This window comes from Geotrypetes seraphini, chromosome 2 (assembly GCF_902459505.1).
Source record: "Geotrypetes seraphini chromosome 2, aGeoSer1.1, whole genome shotgun sequence".
NCBI lineage: Eukaryota > Metazoa > Chordata > Amphibia > Gymnophiona > Dermophiidae > Geotrypetes > Geotrypetes seraphini.
Window position 1 is genome coordinate 453,187,281 of NC_047085.1, and position 25,715 is coordinate 453,212,995.

General features: G+C 42.2%; 1 protein-coding gene across 2 annotated transcripts in view; it reads right to left on the bottom strand.

Moving 5' to 3' along the window:
• The window catches only part of CUL2 (cullin 2), a 275,413-nt gene that overhangs the window by 84,416 nt on the left and 165,282 nt on the right, over window positions 1-25,715 (bottom strand). For both annotated transcript variants that reach the window (XM_033931518.1, XM_033931517.1), the window contains exons 13-17: window positions 24,096-24,155; window positions 23,186-23,314; window positions 19,501-19,587; window positions 10,683-10,835; window positions 10,087-10,164 (exon numbers count right to left, since the gene is read on the bottom strand). In XM_033931518.1, coding sequence (XP_033787409.1) covers window positions 10,087-10,164; window positions 10,683-10,835; window positions 19,501-19,587; window positions 23,186-23,314; window positions 24,096-24,155 — 507 coding nt within the window. The remainder of the gene's footprint in view (window positions 1-10,086; window positions 10,165-10,682; window positions 10,836-19,500; window positions 19,588-23,185; window positions 23,315-24,095; window positions 24,156-25,715) is intronic.

Sequence of the window (25,715 nt, forward strand, 5' to 3'; positions counted from 1 at the left end):
CACCCCACCGCGGCTGAGCGGCTGATTACCTGCTTCTGTGGGGGAAAGCTAAGCTGGTCGCTACAGCTCCTCCCAGCTGCGCCATGCGGCGCAAGGACACTCTAAAAGTGCTAAATTTGCACACTCCTGGCATGAATTCACAAGAGGAGACCCCAAGGACTCCATCCCAGTAGTTTTTCAGGCAAAAATCAAAGTTTTGAAAAAGCAGGGAGAAGAAGAAAAAAAGATCGCTAAAAATCCAAGATGGCTTCTAGCACCAAATTCGTGCCAAAAACATGATATTTTTCATACTTTTCAAAGTCCAAAAACAGTGATTTTAGGATTTTTCAGGAGGGGAATATGGGAACATGCAGAAATTCAGAAATCCCCACTTTTTAAACTTTCCCTGACGTCTCTCATAAGATGTCAGCTCCTTGTACTCACTGTGATCTGATATACTGGACTCTACCTATTCACAGCTCTTTCTCAGTAGCTGTAGAAGAATTCACTGCCATAATGCTGGGAAAGCTCTCACAAAGCTCATCTTCGGGCTGTCAGTCAGACTCTACTGTCTGACTATGCCTCCACCCCAGCGGACCACTGGATGTGCACCAGGACAGGCAGAGGTGCAAAAGCGTATAGCTATATTTAAGTTCATTAGAAAATGTAAGCTAAAACATTTTTTCAGCAAAGAAGAGGAGTCCACAGAAGAATTAGCTGTTGCAGACAGCGCATTACATATCAAATCTACATGGTGCCCTCCAGGCACCACTGACCCACACATACAGACTTTTGAAAATTTAGTGCTGAAGCTAGTAGTACCCTGGAGCAGAGTCCTCCTGTTCAACATTTTAATTTGACCCAAGCACAAAGGACAGCCTTACAATCTCTAGTTACAGATTCAAGCATTATCATTTGGCCCACCGAATAAAGGCGGTGGAATAGTTGTGCAAGATGTTGAGCAGTATGTATTAGAGGCCAATCGCCAGCTGTCAGACTCTAGTTATTACATTTTATTGCAAGAGGATCCATTGGAGCACATTCAAGACGTTATTTCTCATCTTTTAGTACAAGCATTGGAATCAAGAGTAATCACAGAAAAGGAGTTCAAATTCTTGTCATGTAGACACCCAAGAACACCTGTTATATACTTTGTCCCCAAAATTCATAAATCTTTATCTAACCCTCCGGGAAGGCCCATTGTTTCGGGGATAGGGTCTATTTTGGAGCCACTTTCAGCATTTATTGATACATATCTTAAGGACCAGGTTCCTTTAGCTCCTTCGTACGTGGCAGACTCCGCAAACATGATTAACATCTTAGCTGCAGTGCAGAATGTACCTTCCCATGCTATTATGGTAACCTTGAATATAACAGCATTGTACACAAATATACCACAAACTGCAGCTGTCAACATTATAGCTGAAGAATTACAAAGTGCAAAAATAATAACACTCTTACTATAGCAGGTTGATGTTGCTTGGTTAAGCCGCTCTTGGTTCCTGAGGAAGAAGGTTCGTCCTTTGAAACGGAGTCCGTTGAACTTTAAGGCTGAGCATTTGTTGGTGTCCGGGACATTTATTTTACTGGATACCCGAAGATAAGTACCATTTTGGTCCTGAATTTTCCCTGCTTTGGCAGTGACTGTTTTACTCAGTTAGTCGCTGTTTGAGTATAGCGACAGCAACGATTTTTGACTTACCTTATTATTTTTGTACTTTGTTTGGCACATATTGTTTGGCACCTTTGTTGGTGGGTTAGGACCCGGGGATGTAGCACAGGTTACCCTTCTGGGTTTCATTTTGAGACAACTTTCTTTTGAGGGGTTCTTGGTCCCCTGTTGTGAAGTTGTGTCAACTGAGGGTCTACCCCACCATTCAAATATTTATTTATTTATTGGAGCAGTGCTGAGTCATTGGTATTTATTTAGGTGGTTCTCTTGTCGTTGCTGCCGCTACACTCTGTTAATTTCCACTTTGGAGAGATCTATTTTTCTATGATTAGTCATTTCTCTTATTGGGTTATTTTTTGAAACTAAAACCAGAGTGACAGAAACATAAGCTCTGGTCAAGGAGGCCTCCACTTTCAACACAAGACCAGGGATTTCCCAAGGTCCCACTTGGAGAAGGAAACTGATATTTTTAATTAATTCCCCTGCACTAGCTTGCCTTCAGTCTTTTTTTTTTTTTTTTTTTTAAGAAACTTTGGTTTCCTTAACTATTTCCTTCTGAGAAAATAATTTAAAACCTTGTTTTTTAAATTAGCTCTGCAGAAGTTAGGATGAGAGAGAGGGTATCCCCTTTGGTAAAGGTTCTATGAGAGCAACACCAGACAACCTTTTAGCCAAAGCTCAGGACTGTGCGACAGAAAACTGCTGAGAGATCACAGTGGCCAATCTCAATCAGCGGTCAGAACCCAGAGTGTGACCAGGGGAGCTAAGTCTGGGGTTAAGGGAGGTAACCCCTCTGGCAAAGCCCTACAGGAACCTAAGTCGGCCTCCCTGAGTAACATACATAACATAACATAGTAAATGATGGCAGATAAAGACCTGAATGGTCCATACAGTCTGCCTATAAGTTATACTGTGACAATCCCATAGCCAGCTCAGGTAAAGGCCCTTGAATCAGGGCTAAGGAGGGGCAAAGAAACCCTCCCCCTCCCCAGTTTCAACTAGTAAAAGGATCACAATCCAACTTACAAGAGCCTTCATTGGCCAGCCTCAACTACAGGACACAGGCCTCAGCATGTATCCTGTGGAGTCAGGTCTGTTATAAAAAATATCCTGCTGCACCATCTGCTGGAGGCAGAGCAATATTGCTAGGATCTTAAGTGTGCCATTTGGACTCAGCTTCTCTGCCTCCATTTGCTAGTGAGGAGACATAACCACAAGTCTGGACAGGCTAGCAGGATCATAAAGAATAGGAATTTAATTATTTAACCTGTAAACTAGCGATTGTAGAACAAATTGTCAAAATGTAGTCAATAGCATGTCCTGAATTAACAGGACTGTATACTTAGAGGAAATTCGTGTTCAGTTTCTTTAGACTGTTTAATGCATGAACCTATTTAAGTGTATTTATTACTGCAGTTCATTATGGAATTCCTCCTCTCTTCCCCCAAAAAGATCTAAAACATTCAGAAGGAAGCTCATTCTGCACTGATTCAACACAGTGGCAGCAGTAATATTTAATCTTCATAATATTGACTGCTCTGGGGATATTGTTGAGGCCCTTCTTGAAGATTTACTCTTTTGTTCCCCTTTCCTAAGTTTTCTAAAGATATGGTACCTTAATCTACCTCTATCTATATATTTTTGTTACATACACACATGCTCATCTATATACATATATACGGATGGGTTCTAAAACCCAACTCACAAGTTGGATTACAGATGTCAATCATTTTTCTCAGTTCAGTTTCCTTTCTTCCTGGGCAGTGCCCTATCTCTTCAGTACGTACCAAAGCAAGTGATAACCCTTAAAAGAGAGAAATTACAACAAGAAGGGGATCGGGGAACTCCCCGGTTGTGTTAATTGAATCTGCTCTGCACAAGAAAACAAAAACACAGTAAACATTCAATAAGAACAGGCAACATAGAGGTGGAACCAACCTCTTCATCTACCTGTGTGCAACTGGCACTAATATTTGTATAGCTCTTCACAAATAGTGTACTTTAATCAGAGTGACTGATATTCTGCCACCAAAAATTCTCTTCTCATCTTCTTGGCTGCCACAAGGCAAACTGCTGGAAATTCAATTCCAAAGTGTACTTCAATGCAAGCATTTTAGTCATCTGACAGGAAAGAGCAAAAGGAATCCTATGCTGTTCTACAGGAAAGAGGATTATCAAGGTAAGTACCTAATCCTTCCTTTCTGTGCAAAAAGAATACTGTAAACCGCGTCGAGCTCTACGAATGTGGAGATGATGTGGTATACAAACCTAAGGATTAGATTAGATTCCTTACAAATGGGAGTAGCAGAGCAGTTCCTTGAGTCTAGGACGGGACAGATAGGCCTGCAACTAGCACTGAGGACCCAAAATCCACATTCGTTTGTGCTGTCATGTCCACTCAGTAAAATTTCATAAACGTATGGAGAGTGGACCAAGTGGCCACCCTACAAATTTCATCAGATGGCACAGCCCTTGACACTGCCCAAGACAAAGCCACACTTTGGGTGGAGTGAGCTTTCAAGGCCACTGGCGGGTGCTTACCACAGCCAATATATGCTACAGACAGAGATAGACATGTGTATTCATCATGATAAAGAAGCCATAAAGGCTGGTCTTCATTTACTATTAGAGCTGGATAAGGCAAACAGGTGGTCTGAAAGACGAAAGTCATTTGTCATCTTCAGGTAGCAGAGGTATATCCAGGTATATCCAGCAGCTACCTCTTCTTGCCCATGGACCGAAATGCAGACAGTCAATCTTCCTGATTGACATGAAATGCCAAAACCACTTTTGGCAGAAGGCATGATGCGCAGACACCCCTGCTTCCATGATTCTGAGAGCCTATAGTTTCGACACCCTTCTCGCTGAGGTGATTGCTACTAAGAAGACTGTCTTCATGGGAAGATCCATGAGATTTGCATCCAATAAAGGCTCAAATGGTGCCTTAGACAGAGCTTGTAAGACAATGTTAAGATTCCACGTAAAAAACGGCTGCCGCTCCGGAGGGCGGAGTTTTAATGCTCCCTTCAAGAATCTGGATGAGAAGACACGGATGCTTTGCCTGCTCTAGCCCTGAAGCAGGAAAGGCTGGTCACCTGAACCTTAAGAGATCTGACCACCAAGCCTTTCTCCAGGGCCTCCTGCAGGAAGAACATTACTTTGGATATGGAAGCCTAGCCTGGGTCCAACTGTTTGACCTTACACCACTGCTGGAACAGTTTTCACACCTTTGTATAGGCCACCACTATCGCTGTCTTCTTAGATCTTAGGAGAGTCATGATAACCTTATCCAAATATATTTTACTTGCTAAGGCAGTGCATTCAACCACCATGCCATAAGACCAAAGCACTCCAGATTGTCTAAAGCAACGGTCTCAAACACGTGGCCCACGGGCCACATGTGGCTCTCCAAGTTTTATTTGCGGCCCGCGGTCTGAACTGGATAATTCCTTCCTTTTGGAGCAGCAGCGGGTCTGGCCGGTTCGTTCCGTTCAAAGCCGCGGGTTGGCGGCTCCTTGCGCTATTCGCTCCTGCATCGGAAGCCTCTCTGACATCACAACATCAGAGAGGCTTCAGACGCAGGCGCGGATCTTGCAAGGAGCCGCCACCCGCGGCTTTGAATGGAATAAGCTGGCCAGACACGCTGCTGCTCCAGTTGCGTACCAAGGGGGGGGGCGGTCCGCACAACTGGTCACCCTCCACTGTTCTTCCTAGAGTGCGGCTCGCGGCTCGACTAGAGCAGGGGTGCCCAACTGCTTCCCTTCCCTTCTCACCGCCGGCACCATGCTCTTTGATCTCCCTGCTTCTCTCGCCACCCGACCTCAATTCTGACATCGAGAGGACGTTCTGGCTAGCCAATCGCTGCCTGGCTGCCCGGAATGTCCTTTCAGACGTTAGAATTGACGTCGGGCAGCGAGAGTTGGTCGGCCCCGTGGAGATCTCGGCCTGTTCCCGATGGCGCCAGCAGCAGCAGCAGCCTATTCCCCGGCGGTGGTGGGATGGGGGAGGGCAGGAAGGAAGAAAGAAAGAAGGGGGGGGGCAGGGAGCCAGAAGGAAAAAAGAAAGAAGGGGGGGACAGGGAGCCAGAAGGAAAAAAGAAAGAAGGGGAGGGACAAGGAGCCAGAAACAAAGCAAAAAATGGGACAAGGAATCAGAGAAAGACAGACAAAGAAAATGAAAGAAAAAGTTTGGGGAGGGAATGAGGTCTGGAGGAGAGGAAGCATACAGGAGGCTGAAAGAAGAGAAGAAATATTGGATGCACAGTCAGAAGACTAAAGTGCAACCAGAGACTGATGAAATTACCAAACAAAGGTAGGAAAATGATTTTATTTTCAATTTAGTAATAGAAATGTGCCAGTTTTGAGAAAGAAAAGATATTAAACTTTAAATGTGAGTGCTGCAGAAAAAATAGAGTACTTGGAGGGCCGCAGAAAAAATAGTTAATGTCTTATTAAAGAAATGACAATTTTGCATAAGGTAAAACTGTTAAAGGAAAGTTTTATAAACTATAAAGAGTTTAACCTCATGCAAAATTGTCATTTCTTTAATAAGACATTAACTATTTTTTTCTGCAGCCCTCCAAGTACCTACAAATCCAAAATGTGGCCCCGCAAAGGGTTTGAGTTTGAGACCACTGCTCTAGAGCATCCATCCTGTTACTTCCCAGCTCCAAGCTTCGACTGAAGAAGTGAGGAGCTTTCCTGTTGGATGCTGATGTCACAAGGCACTCACAATGCAGTTAAACTCTCTCTGAGACAACAACTATTCTTCTGGATCCAGGGTCTGTCTGCTGAGATAGTTGGCCTGGTCCTTGTTCACTCCTGCTACATCAGCCACTGATATGGCCTATATGTGGACTTCCACCCAGCAGAACAATTGGGCCTCCAGCTTCAATTGATCACTCTTGGTTCCCTCTTGCTTGGTGATGTATACCAAGGCTGTAGCATTGTCTGAGAAAACTAACTGCTTTGCCCTTCAGCCATGTCTAAGAATGTAGGGCCAACTGAATGGCTCTCAATTCCAGTGTGTTGATGTTCTCTGGAAGGACAACCATCGGCCTTGTGCTGGATGACCTTCACGGTGACCCCTCCAGCCATAAAGACTGGCATCAATCATTAGGATCACCCAGGGCTTAATCTGGTGAGGAAGACCTATGGAGAGTTAATCCAGGCAGAGCCACAATCATAAACTCTGGCACGCTTCCACTCTCCATGCTAACTCCATCTGGAGAGAGTCCAATTGAGGGGACCAATGTGCCAGTAGGGTGCTCCTTAGAGGGTATAGGTGAGCTCTTGCCAATAAAATCTCCTCTAGGGTCATCACCATGGACCCCAGAATCTGCAGATAATGTCAGGCCATAGGAGTTGGCCTTGTCAAAGTCTCCCTGATCTGCTGTCTGAGCTTCAATTTGCATGGTTCTGTGAGAAAGGCATGGTGTTGTGTCATGTTGATTAGGATGCCCAAATTCTCCAGACACTGTCTGCATCTGGAACTGGCTCTACAGCTCCAATCTGTGCACAGTGGCTCTGACTTTGTCAGCCTTCTCGTCGCCCTGCAGGAGAGTCCTGATAAATCATACTGAAAGGCCAACTGAACTCTAGCTTGTATCCTTCTTGTATAATGTCAAGTACCCATTGGTCTATAGAAATCTGCACCCAAGTCTCTCAGAACTTCAAAAGTTTCCTCCTGTGCAGGGAAGTTCGGAGGATGATCTGGCATCATTGGAACTTCTTAGAATTGGCTGCTGGGTGAGAACTGGATGTTGGAGAGCTCCTGAAGCTACTAAACCTTTGTCTAGATCAAGGGTGTCAAAGTTCCTCCTCGAGGGCCAAAATCCAGTTGAGTTTTCAGGATTTCCCCAATGAATATGCATGAGATCTATTAGCATACAATGAAAGCAGTGCATGCAAATAGATCTAATGCATATTCATTGGGGAAATCCTGAAAACCTGACTGGATTGTGACTCTCGAGGAGGGATTTTGACACCCCTGGTCTAGATCCTTGAAAGGACCTTTGGGACGTGGGCCCTGCAGACCCCTAACTCAGCCTCCTGTAGCCATGAAAGGAACCATAGCTGTAACTCCCTGAGCCTCGTGGTTAACTGTCCTGCAAGGACTTGGGACTACAATCCAGCACATTAGTCATCCAAGCCTTTTCCAAAGAACATCTAACCTTTACAAGGAAGTCTACTCAAAGTAGTTTTCAATGCTGAAACTCTCATTGTCTGATCCACAGCATTCTGTGAATGACAGAGACTTTACTCATGATTCTAAGCATGTCATAAATAGCGTCAGCCACATAATCCACCCCCGGCCAGTACCACCGGGAGGGGGTGGGGGCAAAATACCTCTGCCACAACCGGAGTCTGGAATAGCATCTTATGGCAGGCTCGCACCATAAAGGATGCTAAAGCTGCAGTTTTAAGGCCCAAGCTCAGTATCTCAAATTGTCTTTTGAGGACCAGGTCCCTGCGATCCTACATATCCTTCAGGTTCACTCCCTATTTGCTAGGCAGAGAAATTCTTTGTAACCTGTGTCACCAGAAAATCTACCTTAGGAGGTGTGAACAGCAGTCGAAATTCAGCAGCCATGGGGCCATCTTCCTGGCCCCAGTGAAAGGGCCCTCTGGCGTTTCCTAATGCTCCATTATCATCCTGGTAATCTCAGGATACAAAGGGAAGCACATGGACTATGACTTGGTACTGCATCATAACGAAAACTGGACAGCAGACACCTGTGGGGAAAAGTCCATAGTCTGTTATTGAGAAAGACAAGGGGGAAGCCACTGCTTGCCCTGTATTGGTAGCATGGAATATTGCTACTCCTTGGGTTTTGGCCAGGTACTAGTGACCTGGATTGGCCATTGTAAGAACGGGCTAATGTCTTGGCCAGACTATCAGTTGCCCTAGGACCTTGCTTTGAGAAGGGAAATCCCTCTGAACACTTACTTGCTGGCACCCCAAGGGTACAGACAACCCTTTATATTTCTGGTATGCTGTATACATCAAGGACACAAATCAGGATCACAGATCAGACCTGGATCCTCTGGGGACATCTGTCAGTCTACCATGTACCTCCTCCCAGAGTCAGCCATGAGTTGCCCCTATAGAGCTCCAGAAAGGTTTTACTGTCCAGCTCTAGAAGTTTCAGCGACCCCAGACCCATGGAGAGACCAGAGGGGCTAAGCCCTTGGCTCCTGCCCTCCCCTCACATTCCCTGCTGCATGTGGTACATGGATGCTTCTCAGGCATTCCTGGCATGATATAGAGATCAAACCACCTGAGGAGTCCATTATAATAGATTTAAACCAAAATTGAGTTGTTTTGAGGCAGATAGGGGCTTTTAAAATAAAATCAGGAAATCCAAGATGGCCACCGTGGGTGCTTTTTGGCACTAAATGGTCTATGGGAACAAAACTAATTTAGCAAAAATCATGAAAATAGGATTTTAGAGGTAGGGGATCCTTGGGACAACTCAGAATCCCTAAGTTTTGCTAAATTCAGACCCACCCCAATGTCTATCATAGACAATAATGATTTGTACTTACAGAACTGCCATGTGCTGTGCCTGCATCAGCTTCTCACTATACCTGTAAATGGAGGATTTTCTGCCTCAGACAAGCAAGGGTGGCTCCAGTTGCTTTTTTTTGGGGGGCTGCCTTTTATTCAGGTTCAGAGCCTGAAAACCTCGACCTTATTTGCTCCCACGTGATTCTTCGGGGGGGGGGGAAGGGGGGGAGAAGAGATGCAGCCATCAACCGCAAAGCATCCTGGCCAATCAAGGGATCAATTCAGTCTGCACTCCAGTGCCTGATCTCTGCAGGAGGGAACACTGCTATCAGGTGACCTATCCCTGAGCTTCCAAGTGATACTGCAGACTGTCCAGGCAGGTACTCTTTCAGATGGGTTGGTCTGTTGGTTGCAGACCCTAATGCCTGGATCCTCTCCCAGGCAGAGTTGTCCCAGGACTATTGGGACAACTCACAAAAAAAAAAAAAAAAAGATTTAACCCCAAAATAAAAAATCCAGAGTAGAGCAGACAAAAAGACACCTTCTCAACTCACTTGCCGAAGTTAAGACTAAAGAAAGAGGGCATTGCCCAGGAAGACAAAGAGGCAGAGCTGAGAAAAATGACTGACATCTGCAATTCAACTTGCAAGTTGGGGTATAGAACCCATCTGCTATTTGCTCAGGAAAGTTTCTTTTAAGGTTCCTATAAGTTCTTCATACAAATGTCAGTATTTCAGTTCTACATGGGCATTAATAGAAACAATTTAGTTGAGTTTTCTACTACAGACAAACCTTTTTGAGCTAATAGAAAGTTGAACAAGATTATGGTACTTAAGATGAAAAAATGCTTTAACTGCTACTGCTGCTTTGAAGCTCTGTATTATTCACCCTCCCATAGGTTCACATACAGCCTCCTGCTAACCTACCATCTGTACACTCTTTTCCAGTTCCTGAGGGATTGCAAATGTGGATGAAGGAGCCTGAGTAAGAGGCCATGCACCAGCCTGAAAGAAAAAGGCATAAAAAAACAGCTAGCACATAGAAGTGGCAGCAGTGTATCCCAACCAACCAAAAATAAAATGACAAGCCTTAAATGTCCTCCCTCTTATATGCATTCCAAACTCATAAAATAAATTTCAATACAAAGTCTTGATGAATTTGACCATGGTATCCCTTAAGACATGGGCACAATTCATAAGTGAGATAACGCTAATTAATCTCTACAAATTCAGCAGTCCCAAAAGTCTCAGTACAATTCAGGTTACTATAGTTTTCAGACAACTGGGAGAGACTACAGACTGATTCTCTGCTGGCTGAGAACTTGAGTAATTAAGTATCCATGCAGGCTAAATGCATAAAATAGCACTCAAAATCTAGTGTTCATGCGGTACAACAAAGTTTTTAAGTTGTAAAAGCTTAGGCCAATGCAATTCTAGTCAAAATTCTGTATGTTATCTGCATAGATAGGTGGTGTAGATTACAAATACTTTTACAATAATAAATAAATTAAATAAATTCATACCTGTAACACATATATTTGAAAACTAATTCCCAAATCTATCATGGTGTCCTGGTTTCTGATAAAATTGTTAAATTTATTGTTGAGATCAGCACTGACACTCATGTCTGTATACATTCGGTGGAGTTTGCTCGTGAACTCATACCCACAGGCTTGCTATAAGACATAAGTAGAAAATATCCAATAAATTCATAGTAAAAGTTTTTAGAGGAATTTATAAAATGTACTTTTTATTTAGATTTTTCATACAAATTGTATTCTCTAGTTTCCCATGCTTAAAACGTGTGTTAGTCACTATGTGGAGCTGATCTCTCTTTAAGTGGTATATCAACTACAATAAATACAAAATACAAAGAATGGAGGCATAGTCTAATAGTTAGTTCATGGACTTTGATCCTAGGGAACTGGGTTAAATTCTCACTGCAGCTCCTTGTGACCCTGGGCAAGTCACCTAACCCTCCATCACTCTATTTCCCCAGGTACAAAAAATAAATTAAAAAAAGAAAGATTGTGAGCCCACTAAGGACAGAGAAAGTACCTGTATATAATGTGTACAGTGCTGCATATGTGTTTTACAAGTTCCAGGACTGATTTTATAAAAATATATTAAATAATCTTACAACTTACTCCATTGGGTCCCCTTCAAAGTACTTCCCTTCCCCACATATACTGTATTTCCCCATGTATAGGCCGCCTCTTTGTATAGGCCTCAGGAAATGCCGATGTAGGTTTAAAAACTCTTACATAAGCTATCCCATGCTACTAGCCACAGCTTATCTAAGAGATTTAAAACCTACATCGGCCTATACAACATCCCCCCTTTCTCGCAATGGCAGCCAATCAGGAAGGGCGCGGGGTGAGGCTTGAGTTTGCAAACATCGCTCCTGCCCTGCACAACATGTTTGGAGGAGGCAGGCATAACTGTCCAGGAGGATTACTGGCGATGGAGGTATTTAAGGGGTGGTGGTGGTGATGTATTGCTCCATATATAGGCCGCCCCATTTAAGCCAGCTGCGCCCATTGAGCCGGTTTTCAAAATCGAAGTATAGGCTGCGGCCTATACATGGGGAAATATGGTACACTTTTCCCAACATAGTTTCTACTTCTGGAAACAGTCCTTAAATGCATCTTCAGGAATCAACAAAAGTTGTTGTGTTGAAGTTTGTTTTATGTTTTCGATGGTATAGAATTGTTTTCCTTTCAGCGTGGATTTAAGTTTAGAAAATAAGAAGTCAGTAAGGACCAAGTCAGGAGAGTAAGGTGGGTGGGGAAAAACTACTATCTTGTTTCTTGCACAAAATTCATTAATTTGATGGTGTGAGTGGGCGTGTTGTCGTGATGCAGGAACCACGACTGCTCCCTCCAAAGTTCGGACTGTTTTCTCCTGATTCTCTCATAGAGTTTGTTTCAACACCTTCAGACAGTAATTTTGGTTGACAGTTTGTCCTTGGTGGTAATTCATAGTGAACAACCCTGCGACTGTAAAAAAATACTGTTAACATCATGTTCGACCAAACTTGCCAAACTCTTCGGTTTTGGCGATGTTTTGGTTCTCCATTGAGACGATTTGAGATTTGGTTTCCACATCATAACCGTAGACACATGTCTCATCACCAGTTTTCACTTTATCAAGAAATGTTTCGCCTTCATTTGCCTGCTCCAGAAGATTCTAACAGATCATGATGCGGTTGTTCTTCTGACATCAGCTCTGACCACGGAGGAAGATTTCCGTTCGGCTACGTGTGCTGTTGCAGGGCAGGCAGAAAATAGAAGACGAGCCTCCCGGCTCGAGCTACCTCTCAGAGCTCTATTTGGATGATAAAGAGAAAGTTGCTGATAAGGTAATTTTCTGGAAGATGAGGGCTGACCCAGGGCTTTGCTTGCCAGAAGCAACAGGCTGGAATTTCCTCTGCCTGGTGCCAGCAAACATTCTGGGGCTGGATGGGGTTTCCAGAGATCTCAGCGCAAACATTGCCTCTCTGAACATAAAGCAGAGTTCATCGGCAGAAAATGCTTAGAAAGAGCCCCGTCTCCCTCTGTTCTGGTAATGTTTCCGGTTTTGGGTTGTTTTTTTTTCTATAACCCCTTTCCCTTGCTTTCTCCTCTCTTCCTTTTGCATGCGTTTTCACTGCTTTTAAAGATGTTTTGAATTACTGCTGCTTGCTTCTCTCCTAGGACCTTCCAGAGCTATAGTCTAATGAGCTGTACTCTTCATGGCTACTACAATTCCCCTTTCAGTTGTATTATTATTATTATTATTATTAATGAAGAAAAGAGCCCACTGGCAAGTGGCATTTTAAACATTAATGGAAACACTTGACTGCCTTTACACTTTTTTTTTTGCCTTCACCATCCTTCCTTCCTTTTTCTTGCCTCTCTTACAAGTACCATACAAAACAAGACTTTGAGCTGCCTCCAACTCCTGCTGTTATCTAACAAAGAAGGGGTCGAACATGGGAGGCAAACGCGGGACACATAAGGAGGAAAGGGAGTTCATTTTTAAACACAGAAGGCATGAACTTGGGAGAGAGTATGGAGGAAGGGAGGGAAAAAGATACTGAGGTGGGGGAAGGAATGGAAAGGGAGACTTGGTTGTGGGTGTGTCAGTGAGAGGGAAAGAGAGATGGTCGTGTACACGGGGAATGGAAGAAAGGAGAATTTTTGGTCACAGTGAGGGAGTGAGGTACAGATGATAGGGAAGAGAAAGATGAGAGGGAGAAATGTTGTGGTGGAAAGGGAACAGTGGGACAGATTGAAATGGATGCAAGAGAGAATGTTGGACATAGTGGTGAAAAGAATAGAGGGAGAGATATGGCATGGTGCTGAAGAGGTGTGACAGAAGGAGAAATGTTGGGCATGGGGCTGGTGGGAAGGGGCAAAAGATGCTGCACATGGTCCTGGGGATGAGAGAGGAATAAATGCTGGACCATGATAGGAGGAACCAATTGACAGCAACAGAAGAATTTACAGAAGATGGGAAAGCGGGAAAAAGAAACTGGGACCAACTTTATGGAAAAATAAGTCTTCAGACAATAAAGGTAAAAAACGGAATTTATTAACTAAAATATGTTAGCTTTGGGAAATGTATATAGCAGATGTCTTTGTATTGTGTTCAAAAAGAAAAGGACATGCATTTCTGGTTTTATTTCTACAGTGCTGAAGTACTTGCTGACCCTTGCTGTGGCTGGTGGGGATCCCCAAGCAGCGCCAGCAGAGGACCTCCTCTAGAGACGGTCAGAACTTCCCTCTACCAAGCGCAGCAGTCGCTGCCAGCATCTGTGACTCAGGGACACTACTGCTGCCTGCCAAGCTTGGCAAAAGGTACCCCTGGCCAACCACAAAGGAAGTCCTCAGATGACAGCATGGGGGTTCTCATCAGCCGAGTATTTACATTTTATATTTACATTAGAGGCTCTGGTAGAGACCCATTTACAAATAAGCAGACACTTTATTAATTTGGAAATATTAATTGGGAAGAATACATACTTTGTAAACGGGTTTCTACCAGAGCCTTTAATTCAGTAGCATAATTAAATGAAATAACTACTTCTGAAGTTTATAGGGATGGGTTTGATTCCAGCGGGGACGGTTTTGACTCCTAGTGGGGACAGGTTTGATTTCTGTCCCCATGCAACTCTTTAATTTGAACCCACATCCTCAGGGTGCTGAGGCTGTAGCTCTAACCACTGTGCCACACACTCCCCCAATGGAGATATTGCATTCCTCTGCCAGTTCTCTAAAAGTTCATCACCGATTAACACGCACAAGAACCTTCACTTGATCAACATGATCATGAACAGTTGATGCTGAAGGGTCTTCCAGTTCGTGAATCGTCTTCCACTGATTCATGACCACTTTTGAAGCGTGAATACCTTTCAAAACACCTTCCAAGACTCATTACATGCTCCCCATAAGCTACTTTCAAAATTTCATAAGTTTCTGTAGCAGTCTTGCCCAATTTAAAACAGAACTCCATACTATAGCGCTGCTCAATGAGGTCGCACATGATGAAAAATAGGTGATCATAAAAACACTTTCACAAAAACTGCTGTAGCTCAGAGACAAAAACAGATATCAACAAATGTAAAAAGAAAAAAACTCGAAGTTTCAAGCTACTTAACGCCGCCTAGCGCATCTCAAAAGAACTTCCTTTTGGCGCACAATTCAAACTGTCCTGGAATTTTTTGAACAGACCTCATCTATTTGAAAAACTGAGCTGTGTGCCTCAATTATTCATCAATTATATAGATGACAGCTTTTCTATAAATCATACTAGTGTTTAAGTATTTTAATAAGACAGATTGATTACTTTATGACATTCATTTCAACCAAGTGTTAGTGCCTACTGGGGAGGCTTTACTCATAGGTTCCTCTGTACACACAAGCATGTATGCAGACACATGCCTCATACAGCCCCATCACCCTAACAAGAAACACTTTACCTTTTTATGTCCAGTTCCCGAACAGACATGCATGAATTTGCAAATGGAGGAAGGGGAAAGGCACCATTTTTCCATACTGCAAGTATGCACTTTTCAACTTGTTTATTTAAATCAACTTAGTCTGCCAAATTCAATCTATTGACTATCAAGGGCAGAATACAGTATTTTACATCTAGAGCAGCAGTAAACACAGTAAACATCCATAAACTCAGACCCCTTAAAACAGACTTTTATAAACCAACCCTGAACACACATACCATTATTACAAGGGTTGATATGTTCAGTTTCCCATCGTGCTTGAGACGTTGCAGAATGTTGGACAATCTTGCACATGTGGTGCAAATGTCACCATGCATCCATTTCTGGGGAGCAGACAGAGTCAGAAATTTTCTTAATGCTCACTTTTCTAATTCAATTATCTCCCACAGTCTGCCTGCTGAGAAGCTAAGCAAGGCAAGTTCCGCTCAGGCACCATAGTCATCTGATTGGTTGCCTGATTCACAAGCGCCTGCATGTAGAAGCAAATTTCTATAATGCAGTGCTCAGGTACAAGAAGGTATAGCTATTGGGAAACAGTCCTTCAAGGATCGAGAGGAGCTTTTAAAGTTCAAGTGTATTTGGAGCTCATTCTTTTGCTATTACTCAATGCCAGAGTGAGGTTTGTTATATTTATTAAGTATCTGTTGTCCTATGTTAACTGCTACTATTTATTATATCTATAGCGTTACCAAACACACAAGAGATGGCCTCTGCTCAAAAGAGCTTACAATCTAATTATGAAAGACACACTGGACAAAAATGGTAAATCGATATATGCTGTTTATATGGGGAAAAACAAAGGGAGAAGAGGTAGAGAGGGTAGAAGTAATGACAAACAAATGTAGTGCTTTACAAATTGGTAGGGTTAAACTAAACTAAAACTAAACTTTGGGTTTGTATACCGCACCATCTCTATAGTTGTGGAGCTCGGCACGGTTTACAGGAATTGTAATGAGAAAGGAACTCCAAGGAAGGGCTAGATGAAGATCAGAGGAGAGGAGAATGTTAGAGGGCTAGGATGTCAGAAGAGGGGGGAGTGTTAGGTTTTAGAGAAAAGCCAGGTTTTCAGATGTTTAAGGAAGGGTTGGAGAGCACTCAGGTTTTGAAGGGGGGAGGTAAGGTTGTTCCAGAGCTCAATGAATCTGAAGGAGAGGGTTAAGACAAACAGTTTAAAAAAAAGTGGGCCTTCAGCCTGGATTTGAATACCACCAGAGATGGAACCCGCCATACTGAGTCAGGCAGGTTGTTAAGTTGTCAAAACTGCATTCCCTTGTGTTATATAAGAACATAAGATTTGCCGCTGCTGGGTCAGACCAGTGGTCCATCATGCCCAGCAGTCCGCTCACGCAGCGGCCCTTAGGTCAAAGACCAGTACCCTATTTGAGTCTAGCCTTACTTGCGTATATTCTGTTCCTATAGGAACTTATCCAACCTTGTCTTCAATCCCTGAAGGGTGCTCTCCCCTGTTAACAGCCTCCGGGAGAGCATTCCACACCTCCACCACTCTATGGGTGAAGAACTTTCTTAACTTGTATGGAATCTTTTCCCTTCTAACTTTAGTGAGTGCCCTCTCATTCTCTTCACCTTGGAGAGGGTGAACAATCTCTCTGTGTCTACTAAGTCAATTCCCTTCAATATCTTGAATGTTTCGATCATGTTCCCGTCTCAGTCTTCTCTTTTCAAGGGAGAAGAGGCCCAGTTTCTCTAGCCTATCGATGTACGGCAACTCCCCCAGTCCCTTAACCATTTTTGTTGCTCTTCTCTGGATCCTTTTGAGTAGTACTATGTCCTTTTTCATGTACGGCGACCAGTGTTGGATGCAGTATTCCAGATGGGGGCATACCATGACCCGGTATAACAGCATGATAACCTTTTCAGACCTGTTTGTGATCCCCTTCTTAATCATTCCTAGCATTCTGTTCACCCTTTTTGCTGCCGCTACACATTGCACGGACGGTTTCATTGACTTGTCTACTGTACAAGTACTCCCAAGTCTCTTTCCTGGGAGCTCTCTCCGAGTATAGCACCAAACATCCTGTATTCGTGCATATGATTTTTTTTACCGACATGCATCACTTTGCACTTATCCACATTGAACCTCTTTTGCCATTTCGTGGCCCATTCCTCAAGCTTATTTATGTCTCTTTGTAGGTCTTCGCAATCCTTCTGTGCCCTCACTACTCTAAATAACTTTGTATCGTCCGCAAATTTAATCACTTCACTCATCATGCCAATTTCCAGGTCATTTATAAATATGAAGAGCACAGGCCCGAGCACCAAACCCTGCAGCACTCCACTCGTGATGCTTTTCCAGTCCAAGTATCGTCCATTCACCCCTACTCTCTATTTCCTATCCGCCATCCAGTTTTTAATCCACGTGAGTATATCACCCTCAATTCCATGGCTCGCAATTTTTTGAAGTAGACGTTTATGCGACTCCAGGAAGTACTTCTTCACCGAGAGAGTGGTGGATCATTGGAACAGACTCCCACTCCAGGTGATAAAGGCCAGCAGCGTGACGGATTTTAAGAGAAAATGGGATACTCACATGGGATCTTTAAGGGAGTAAACTCAGGGGGGAGGGATACTTGGAATGGGCAGACTTGGTGGGCTATAGCCCTTTTCTGCCGCTTTTTTTCTATGTTTCTAACCTTGTCGAACGCCTTCTGAAAATCTAAATATACAATGTCTACCGGGTCGCCCTTGTCTATCTGCCCCTTTACTCCTTCGAGGAAATGTAGTAGGTTTGTCGAGTAAAATCTTTCTTTGCTGAAGCCGTGCTGGCTGGTCCTCATCAGTTTGTGTCCGTCAAGGTGATCGATGATGCGGTCCTTTATCAGCACCTCTACCATCTTTCCCAGTACCGAAGTCAGACTCACCGGTCTGTAGTTTCCCGGATCTCCCTTCGAACCTTTTTTGAAGGTCGGCGTAACATTCACTACTTTCTAGTCTTCCGGAATCTTTCCTGATTTGATCGACAGATTGGCTATTAGTTGGAGCAGTTCAGCTATAATCCCTTTCAGTTCCTTGATTACCCTCGGGTGGATGCCGTCCGCTACAGGGGATTTATCATTTTTAAGTCTATCAATCTGTCTGCATACCTCCTCTAGACTGACCGTCGTCCCTGTCAGTTTCCCGTCTTCATTTCCTGTGTATCCGTTCCATTTGTTCCCGGTATTTTGGTTGCATTTTGTTTTTGAAACATTTGGTTTCTGCTATGTTCCCTTATATGCATGTGTTTTAGAAAACAAACTAAAAAAAACAGAATAAAACCAAAATTTAAGAATTCCCAAATGCCTGGTCAGTCAATCCTTAAAATGTCTGTGAAAGCCCAAAAAGTCAAGTTCCTGCCTCAGAACCACAATTAATAAATTCCACTGCTTGCCCTGGGATCAGTAAAATGCCACTGCTGAAATAGGATACTGCGTTAGACGGACCTTTGGTCTAGCCCAGTATGGCTATTCTTTATGTTCTTATGTGCCACTGAACTTATTTTATATTGAATCTCTTTCAATGATATTTTAATTTCCAAATAATTCTGTCTGTATAGGCAATGCAGTGCATGGCTATGTCATCTCAAGCAAATACCCTATAGTCTAAACCTGAGAATAGGCAGAATGTGAGATCTGTCCAAGGTCAGCATCAGTTACTATGGAGGAGAAGATCATTTAGTCTAGGTTTTTAGACTGCACAAGTCTGTGCTCTAACCAATATATTTATGGGGAGTGTGTAGTGCAGTAACCCTGGGCCAGTCACTTCATCTCTCCATTTTCCCCAGAACACTAGATAGAGTTTGAGCCCACCAGGACTGACAGGGAAATATGATAAAATACTTGAATGCAAAACCACTTAGAATATAAGTGGTATATAAATAAAAAAATAAATAAAACTTATTATATTGTATAGTATAAACAAGGCATTGGAGTCTACTAAAGTACACTTATACTCAAGATTTTAGAATGGTAAAATCCCAGATGAAAATTTTCTAAAATCATAGCATTTTCTGATCTCACAGATGTTTACTTTTTCTGAGGAAACAAGCTGTGAACAGGTCTACCTTATTCAGCATGTTCAAGAATGAATAGAAGCATATCAAGAAGCGATAAAGTCTTATGGTCTTAAAAGTCTAGTTCAAGAAGGATTCCTTTATGACAAACAAAAACTAATGCAGATTTTGTCAGTTTATATGATGTATGTTACCACTCAGTCATCTCCACTATCTGCTTTCTCTTGAACAGATGGATTACAACATTTACAAGTTGATGGTGAGTCAAAATGAAAATGTGACAAATAAAATTACCAGACAATGCTCTGGCTGGAAAACGATATTGTTTCTGTACCTTTAATTTGTTGATCATGGCTTCTTCAGAATCCATAGACATAGATAATCCATGAATTAATCGTTTTGCCAACATTCTGGCATAGAACTATGTAAAGGAAGAAAGTTAAAACAGAGAGTCAGGCACATATTTCATGTTTCTGCTTCTTGCTCTACACATGCTCACATAACTATGCTACTTCTCCTATGCATTAAATTATCTCCAGCACATTCTGCATAACTCCTTTTGTAACAAAAACATCTCCTAGGGGCTGAAAGGATAGTTTTGGACACAAAGCAAAGAAACTTACCTGTAGTAGGTATTCTCCGAGGACAGCAGGCATGTATTCTCGCATATGGTGACATCCATTGAACCCGGTACAGATATTACCAAGTACACTGTCACTTTAAATATTTAGGCAGTGCCCATACAGCTTGTGCACCAGTGTCTTCCCACCCAATGTCACCTCGCAGGACCATCAGATTAGTTAGCAACAAAGCTAAAAAGCCAACTGGGGGAGGTGGGCGGGTTGCGAGAATATATGCTTGCCATTCTCTGAATACCTTTCTCTGAGGACAAGCAGGTATAATATTCCCCTTGAGAGGATCCTGGAATTACTCAAAAGGGTTTAGGTCCTCATCCAGGTCGACATGCTCCTTTGACCACAATTCCTCATCCCAAGCCGCCCTTGGGCGCTTGGACAAGGGAGGAGGATGAGGGGATGCCAAAGGCATAGAGGGAGGCAAAGCCACAAGGGGTGCGGAGGGAACCCCACGAAACCCCCTGAGCACATGAGGGACCCCCAGCACAAAGCAAAAATTAAATGAGGGGGGAAACCCCCGGGGGTCCCATGGGACTCCCTGCCACAGCAGGGGACCCAGCAGAAACCTGCCCCTGTTTTTCCAATACAGGGGGAAGGTCACCTGAGATTGCAGACAAAATGGAGGGGCCTGCCATCAAAAATGGCGAAGTTCCCACCAAAAACAACCCCTCCAGGGCCTATAGCAGCTGGGAAGCCTGAACTGTCCCAGCCACTAAATCAGGCAAAAGCCAGCATCAGATGTGAAAGAAAACAGCTGATAGGAAATCCCTCTGTGGGCGGCAGGGGAAGACCGGGGTTCCCTGCAAACCGCTGCCAGCTCGCAAGGCACTAGTGGCAGGGAGCCCTGGACGCCGGCAACCGCTGCCGACGAGGCTCCTCCACCGCACCGGACAGAACAGCTGTTTTCAGGCCGGCCGCGAGAGCCTCGCGTCTGAACCAAATTTAGCACCTTTTTCCCTGAGAAGTGCTCAATTGCTCCAAATGCGACCTAGCTAAAAGAAAAGTGCTGGTTAGTTGAAAAATACAGTAATTTACAGCATATTTAAAGGGAAAGCAACCCTTCAGACCGGTACTACCTCAAGATTTTTATTTTTTTTTACAGAACAGACCACACTTGGTTATCCAAACAGTATGCCTTACCAACCAGGGGGTAAGGTTTACTGTTGAGGCACCTCTTAAAAAAAAAAAAAAAAAAATGTTGGGGAGGTGGAGGAAAGAAGGGGAGAAACCCAGCACATGACCCACCGGGTTTGACAACCACGAGGTCGGACGGACCCCCAAACAAAGTCCACCTAAGCTTAATCCGGCACTAAACAAATTCCAACAGCCCTACCAAGGGAGATGGGTAGAGCTCACCACACCTGCTAGAGACTGAGAGAAGGTAATTAGGGAGGAGTCACATGATATGTACTATTCCAAAGTTTTGTCTCAGTCTCCACCTGCTGGGTCATGATGAGGTATAACCCAATTGTAAGATTAACCTATGCCAGTCTGGAGAGCTGCTAAAGAATAAGTACTCTAAATGTACATAGAGTCATACATAAAACATGATAAAACAGAAAGTAAAACATTCTAAAACAAGACAATCAGACACAAAGCATATAAATGGGGTCCTCAACAGTATTAATCACAAATAATCTCTTTATCCTCACTCCCCCCATCAACCATACTTCATTGCGCAAAAAAAGGTGGCGTTTTAACAATTTTAAAAAATTAGTCAAAACCCCTTGTTGCTGTATTTACTGCGGGAGCTGGTTCATATGCCTCAGGACCAGCACAGGAAAAAATTCCTGCCCTCATCATCTGCAATCAAATTTCCTTCCTAGACAGGACAGATAAGTCCTTATGTCCTGAGGAACACAACTGAGGAAGTGCAATATAATGCAAAATACATTCAATGAGGTATTTGGGGGGCCAATCCATGCAATATCACAAACATATACATCTAAACAGCAATATTCAGCTGCTAAGCATATGGATTATGCATCTAAATAGATCATATGAAGAGCAGGTATAATTTGAAACATCTGACTTACTTGAAGATATTTGAAGTTATATGTGAAAATTCAGCAGAACTATCTAAACAGATTGCATTACTGGAGTACCACAGAGTTTGGCGTTTTCTGCTCTATTATTTAATATCTATATGGCTGCTATAGGCCAATTATTTGAATCTTTAGGAGTTGAATATCAAATAAATGCAAACAATATCATTTTCTTCTTTCCACTAGGCAGATGGGATATAAATTTTGAAAATTTATGTGTAAAATTGAGGCGTAAATGGGAGAACATGATTTGAAACTAAACGTGGTTAAATAATGATTGTAGGAAAGCCTAATCACAAGTGGCCTAAAGAAGTGAAAGTAATTGATGATGTTCTTCCAGTAAATGAATCTATGACCACTCTAGGTGTAAGGCTTGATTGTGATCTTACAATGAAGTTTTAAGCAACCAAGACCGTACAAGCATGTTTTGCACAAATGCATTTGTTATACCAATTAAAACCCATGTTATTACCATATGATTTTCGTACAGTAGTTCAGGCTATGGTTCTATCAAGACTTGATTACTGCAATACCCTGTACCTTGGAATAACAAAGGCAAGGTGCAGGGCATTGCAGGTTGCACAAAACGCAGCAGCAAGATTGATAATGGGATTGTCGAAATATGATCAATTTTGCCTCATCTCCAACAATTGCACTGGTTACCAGTTGTTTTCAGAATACAATATAAAGCAGTAATGATTTGTCATCAATTCTTGTATGGAATCATACTAGAATTGTTTAAAAATAATATGCTTATTTACTTACCAAAGAGATCATTACGTTCTGAGAATTTAGTTTTACTGAAAACAAATGCTAACCCGAGTCTTGTGGAGACTAGTAAAATGACTTTCTGTTGTGCAGGAGTTAAAATATGGAACTCCCTTGTGGGCCAAATACGAAACTGCCGTGAAAAGGGTTCATTTAGAAAATTACTCAAGACACAATTATTTGTAGATGCCTTTTTCTAGTCAATAATTTATCTCTCTGGCATAGTTGTTAAATTATTCTTGATCTTTTAATATAAGTCTTGGTGTTAAGTTTGCCGATATGATCTCAGAGGATTGTTCGTGTGTGTGGTTTATTTTATTTAATAATTTTATATATGTAAATTATGTAAACCATTTAGTTCTAAATGGTATAGAAATTTTTAAAATAAATAAATATGTATGATTTGAAATGCCGAAATTAGATGTTTCAAATTTTATATAGATCTCTCTATTTTATTAATTCTCTTGCATCCTCTTCTGGTATGCATTTTCGAGTGGTGGGTTCATGTTTTGTCTGGAGATTTCACAGGTATAATTACAAGACTAACTCCTATTCATCCAAATCTGTTTACCTTCTGGAAAACATCCTTGTCGTCAATATACTTGAAAACAGTAATGAAGCTTGTAAGCTTATCTTCCACTTCATTCTCTGTCATTCCCTTTGCTGACTTCTTCAGCAAGTTGTCACAGTATTTAGCCAGCTGCGAAAGAAAAAAAAAAAAAAATAGACACTAAATCCCAGTACAGAATCAGTCTATATAACAATCAGTATCTGTCTGTTTCTTAGGGGGGGGGGGTACTGGACTAGCCAGTGTTAAAAATAAGAAACTGGGCTAGATGGACCTTTGGTTTAATTTAGTACAATTCTTATGTTTTTGTGTATGCAATGAGACTGATAATAGGAGAGAAAAAGAAACCATGGAGGATGGAGAGAAGAGAGTAGGAAATAGACCAGCTTGAACTGTTTAATATCACTATTTTTGATTGGTATATTAACTGGAAAATATTTTTAAACTGTATTTTAAGTCTAATGTCTTCAAATTCAGCTCATTATCCTAATGATTACTATTTAGCACTGCAACAATAGCCTTGGATTCCACATCTCATCATATGGCTTGGACACTGTAAAGAATGCTGCCACTGAAGCCTTACATGGAAGATTAAATACCTAACCCTTATTTGGTAGAGCAAGTAGTTCTGGGAGATGCTCTATTTTTCTGACCGTTCAATGGTGAACTGTGATACAACTACTGCAAGTGGTGAATAGTCATGTCAAAGGGAAAACCAGGAATAACGGTTATTCTGTTAGTTTCCAACATCCTGTTACTCATGGAAACCAAACTGCTGTTTTATTTTTCATATGGTAGGCATGGTATATGTCTGAAGAAGAGAAAAGCTGAGCAGCAGACAATATGGTGAATAGTGAGAACTAAGATAACAGCAAAAAAACAAAAGGCTAAAGGAATAAATTTTTGTACTCACCAATTCAGGTGCCTTGCAAATAGACCTGGCCTCTCTGTAGTTTACTACTAATGTCAGAGCCTGCATATAAATAAACAAACTAGTTAAAATATAATTTGAAATAAAAATTGAGAGGTGCACTATTTAGCATTCACTTCAACAGAGCATAATAAAATTATGTTTATTATTGGAACAGAAGATAATTACATGTATCTGGGACCTCATGACCAGTGGCAACACTATGCATGTTCAAGTTCAATTCCAAGCTCAGCCTACTGTATTGGGAACTAGACCAGATCAGACCAGTGGGTTGTGCTTCCCAACCAGCAGATGAAAGAGAGAACACTAACAGAACTGCATTAGTATACTTTTCTCAAAGCTGATTTCAAACATCATCTAAAATTAGTAAACAAATCATAAAGACAAGACTGTAATGAAACTCCTGTCACTCAAGCTATAGCCCCAAGTTTTACCAAATGTTTGGAATAAATCAAGGAGCCCCATGTCCTAGATCTAGCAGAAAAAAAGTCATAGTAATCACTGTAGGAGGGACCTGGATTGGTCTAGCAAAACTCTAGGGAAGGAAATTAGCAGCTAAGAACAAATTTCAGCTTCCTTGACCTTCTGCTAGACCAGTGGGACATAGCCAAACTTTACTGTCTCAGGTATGAAAATGACAATGCCCCCTCGAGGACCATTCTTCCAAAGGTGCTGTCTTCCTTCATTTGTACATTCACTTTGTAGTGTTTCACAAAAGAATGCAGAAAACATTAAGTCACCATATTACAAATTAATATTGGTGACAGACCTAACTTCAGCTCAGGAAGTCACATGAGCTCTTACCAAGTGCACTGCTGACACCTCTTTATTACATGGGAAGTAGGCAGAATCAATTGTTTTACTGATCCATCAAGCCAACAAAGACTTGGAGGCTGCCTCTCCCTTACACAGGCCACAGTGCAAGAAGAAAACACAATCCAACTTTAATCACTTCCAAACAGCTGACCATCACCTTGCAAACATCCATGGCACAAAAAATGATATACCTGCCATGATCTTTTTAGCAGAAAGTCATGAGATGCATCTTCTGGTTCACATGGAATGGCAAAATCACATTGGTTAAAAAAAAAAAAAAAAAGGAAGGCACTATCCTCAATGAGACTGACTTGGCAGTAAAAAAAAGATAAAGATCTTTGCAAAAGAGATGCTCTAATGTTTAACACACATTTTGTCACAAGAAAAACCACCTTCAGTAATAAAGTCCTAAAGAAATACTCTCCTCAGAGGCTCAATCAGCTGACTTAACAAGGATCTGAAAACCAATGACAGGTCACATTCAGTATCACTGGCCAGCAAGATGGATTCAATTGTTTAACTCCCTTTAAAAAAAAGTTGCACTGATTGGTTTCCAATAAAACATGGTAACCTTTATGGTTAAGCCATTTTCAGAAAAGCAAATTTGGAAGAAGAGAGCCCTGTTTTCAAAGTTGGTGGCTAAAATATAAATAACCTGAGCTATGCAGATAATACAATGCTTATCACCAACAACAAAGACGACAAGCTTTATCTACTGAGAAAAGTCAAAGCAGAAAGTCATAAGATTAGAACTGAACATAAACAAGTCGAAGATCATGAACACTG